The sequence below is a fragment of the Olea europaea genome, unplaced genomic scaffold (assembly GCF_002742605.1).
Source record: "Olea europaea var. sylvestris unplaced genomic scaffold, O_europaea_v1 scaffold1273, whole genome shotgun sequence".
NCBI classification, from domain to species: Eukaryota; Viridiplantae; Streptophyta; class Magnoliopsida; order Lamiales; family Oleaceae; genus Olea; species Olea europaea.
Window position 1 is genome coordinate 225,452 of NW_019230182.1, and position 3,780 is coordinate 229,231.

Consider the following 3,780-nt stretch of genomic DNA (forward strand, 5'->3'; position numbering starts at 1 on the left):
AGTGCACATGACTCGATCTTAAAACCGTCTGCTCAATTTATCGATTTTCAAAATTGACTTTTAAAATTTTGGGCATCCATCGAATTGAACATTGGAACTCCAAGAAAAACAATTAGTTCATCACTATTGAAGTAGTAGAGTGCTTTAATATTTTTTTATGTGCAATAACTTGTATGTATGCAATGAATCATATATATTTTATAGGTTTGCTAGAAGTGTTCTATAAAAATACTGTGGGCCAACCTTTTACTTTATTTTATAGACCTAAATAATTAGTAAAAAGTAACTTCAAAAAAATATAATTTTGCCTAAAAAAAGTTTTATACTTCTAGTTTTTTTTATAGATTTTTATGCAATGATTCACCGATCCGACCACTGACCCACCGGTTCAACTAGTAACCCAAGATCCAGTACCTTGGGTCAGGTCTAATAATTATGATGAAAACTAAAGACCACAATATAAGAGAAACCTCAAATATTTCCACTTCAAAGAAGATGCCTTGCATTTTGATTGACACAAAAGTCCCAAAAATTGGTGCTTCACATTTACAAGTCATTTCCAAAGCATTATGCAAACCATTAATCTCAACTCCACACATCAAGAACTTCATTTTGCTACAATTATGAGAACAAAATCCTTGCACACGGCTATCCATGCGCACATTGAGCATGTTTAATCTGTTTTCAATGGGACTGACTTATATGACATATTGCACAAATGAAAGTAAAAGCATTAAAGTCAGGCCAATAGGTCAATTTAAAGGGAGTAAGAAAATACTGAATTGAATGGATAGAAATCTCAAGGACTGCTGACATGCAAAGGCTTTTTGTAAGATTGCAAAAGGAGTGATGAACAAACCACACTGATGGACGACGCAGCCATGCAAGCACCAGCAAGCCAAGGAGGTAAACGAATTCCCGTGAAGGGGTATAAAATTCCAGCAGCTATTGGCATTCCAAGAACATTGTATCCGAGTGCCCAGACATAATTTATCCGGATTCTTCTCATTGTCTTACGAGAAAGATCTATTGCTGTGATCACATCCTCCAAGCTGCTCTTGATTAGAACGACATCAGCAGCTTCTATAGCTACATCAGTGCCTGCGCCGATTGCTATGCCAACGTCTGCTGCGACTAGGGCTGGTGAGTCATTTATCCCATCTCCGACCATTGCCACACTTCCACCATTCAACTGCATCAAAGTTCAGTTACACAGGATGTTATGGATGAAACATTATTTCCTAACTTGGAGTTACCAGAAACAATTAAGACTACAAAATTATAGTGCTCCACCATTCATGTCAAAGCCATATCGACTCGCCCCTGCAGATTTTTCACTACATTCGAGAAGTTGTTTTACAATGGGAAATCTCACCCCTCTTTTGCTCACATTCATCACCCCCACCCGTCGTACTTGTAGCATAGTAAAAAATTACAAACATATGAATACATAAGCGGTAACTATCCATATTGAAGTGAGAGTATAATTAGGCTACACATTCCAACAGAAGTGATGTTCATAGTTTGTATATCTCTAATTTTTAATTATTTTAGCATTTTTATCTTTAGTGTTGCAATCAGTATGTATTCCATTTTAAATAATATCACTTCTGGAGGAAAAAAAATTGGTACAAAGTTCAAAATAGGAAATTCCACAAAAAAATAAATAAATAAATAAATAAAAATCATGATTATTAAGAAATTGCTATCATGATTTAGAGCCATTACTTAAAGAGCAACAAAATAGTACACTTAGCAATGTCAAGCTACAAGAAAATGATTTTACCTGCAACTCTTTTATCTTATCAGCTTTTCCAAGTGGATCTGTTTCAGCAAACACCTTCTGAATTCCGACCTCGCCAGCTATAGCAGTTGCTGTTGCCCAATTATCACCTGTAACCATGACACTCGAGATGCTCATCGAGTGGAGGAATGATATGACGCGTGCAGCTTCCGGCTTCACTGGATCAGTAACTGCGAAAGCTCCTGCAGGTTTTCCATCAATGGAAACAAGTACACAAGTACGAGCCAGTTGCTCATTCTCTGTCACATAATCGTCTACCTCATGACCAAGTGGGACATCAAAAAGTCGCATAAGTCGCTTGTTTCCAACCAAAATTGTTCTGTCACCAACTTTTCCACTCACCCCTGCTCCAGGGTGCACCTCAAAGTCCTTAATGTCGGTGAAATGTTCATTTTGGGATCCATACTTCTGGCATAGCCTTTTTGCATGCTCCACAACGGCTCTTGCGATTGGATGCTCACTATTTGCCTGATAAAATGTAGTGTTGATATCACACGAACCTATATATCTTTATAATTGTGGTATGCCTCTTATTAATCAAAAACTTAATTATGGCTTATCAATCAAATTTAAAACCCACCTCTGCAGCAATAGTCATCTCACAGAAATCTTCCATGGAAAATTTGGAAAAGAGCACAGAACTAACAACCGATGGTTTTCCAACTGTCAGTGTTCCGGTTTTATCAAAAACAACAGTCTTGACCTGCATGACCAAAGTAAATATCAATTAAGATTTAAAAACTCGTGACATGAAACAAAAGCAATATATTGATGACATGCATTACAACATAAAAGGTAGCACCATCCAATTACAGAAAAATGTGTTGATATGAGATACAACACCAGAGGTAAAAGCATGATGCTGAATGCAACATAAACGCATTACATATGGCGGAACTCACAAAAAAATGTCAACATTTATACTTCAAATTAGTTCTGAGGTGACTGTTTTATTTCATGGCTGAAACTACCAAAGATTCAGTAACAAACATCACAACTGGTCAGCCTTAGTCGACATTCTAGTTGAACAGCAGTTAGCTACTCAAACAGGGAAAGAATAAAATTACGTCAAATATATTTCAATGTGGTCCCATGTTTACTTGCATATTTGTGGATATACGGTGATAGAACATTAAAAATTTTAAAGTATACTCAGAGGCAAAAAGGAATTAAATTAGTTAGGGTTTCTTTAATTCTAGTTTGTGTGAGATTGGAATTAATTTCTTAGTTTCAAATTTGATTAGGTTTTCATTACTTTCCTACATATTATAAGATTGTTTAAACCTATAAATAGAGGGGTTAACTCTTTTTTGTAATTTCCTTCTAGAGGGGTTAACTCTTTTTTGTAATTTCCTTCTGACCATTGAATAAAATTACAAAATCTTCCAACTAAAAGTGGGACAGAAAGAAAGACATTTAAATTACTAAAAGTATAGCCGATCTCAAGAAAAGCAAAGTCAAGGCATCCAATGCTGGACATTAATGGATGTATGAATAGAAAACCATTTGCTGAATTTACTTTCATAAGAAATAGAAATTTTTGAACTTCTGACCAATTGTTTCTATGGGAATATATGCCATATTTTATGTAAAAGTGAGCAGCCATCGAGCATGACAACGTATACATTAGATAGACTAGCTGATCCATGATCAAGTGTTACCTTGTGTGCTTTTTCTAGTGCATTCCCACCTTTGATGAGCACCCCTTGTGAAGCACCCTTTCCAGTGGCAACCATGACAGCAGTAGGAGTTGCTAATCCCAGAGCACAAGGGCAGGCAACTACCAACACTGAAATACCGAACTGCAATGCAAACTCGAAAGCGTCCATAGCTTTTGGTATCCAAATTCTAGGGTATATCCTGGCTTCTCCAGGAATAAACCATCCCAGCCACGTTAAGAATGCAGCTACTACAACCTGGTTTAGAGAGACAAACAGCATGTATGTTACATGTATGCAACTGGATCCAATTTTTTT

General features: G+C 36.4%; 2 protein-coding genes across 2 annotated transcripts in view; both read right to left on the reverse strand.

Moving 5' to 3' along the window:
• LOC111374658 (ADP,ATP carrier protein 1, mitochondrial-like) overlaps positions 1-671 on the reverse strand; it is a 6,820-nt gene extending 6,149 nt beyond the window's left edge. Inside the window, exon 1 of the mRNA XM_022997370.1 lies at positions 471-671. Within this exon, the coding sequence (XP_022853138.1) occupies positions 471-671 (201 nt within the window). The remainder of the gene's footprint in view (positions 1-470) is intronic.
• Positions 479-3,755, reverse strand: LOC111374667 (copper-transporting ATPase HMA4-like). The gene is made up of 4 exons (XM_022997376.1): positions 3,466-3,755; positions 2,385-2,507; positions 1,787-2,272; positions 479-1,192 (listed from the first exon to the last, which is right to left on the reverse strand). Exons 1-4 carry the CDS (start codon positions 3,742-3,744, stop codon positions 800-802), a joined length of 1,281 nt encoding a protein of 426 aa, XP_022853144.1. The 5' UTR covers positions 3,745-3,755; the 3' UTR covers positions 479-799.
• Positions 3,756-3,780: the final 25 nt, after the last annotated feature.

Bases quoted from the DNA above. Each gene is read 5' to 3' on its own strand.
- LOC111374667 (XM_022997376.1), bottom strand. From the start codon at position 3,744: ATGCTGTTTGTCTCTCTAAACCAGGTTGTAGTAGCTGCATTCTTAACG. The intron at 2,508-3,465 runs GTAACACTTGAT...TTGGTCATGCAG, and splicing joins CACTAGAAAAAGCACACAAG to GTCAAGACTGTTGTTTTTGA. The intron at 1,193-1,786 runs GTAAAATCATTT...ACTTTGATGCAG, and splicing joins ATAAGATAAAAGAGTTGCAG to TTGAATGGTGGAAGTGTGGC.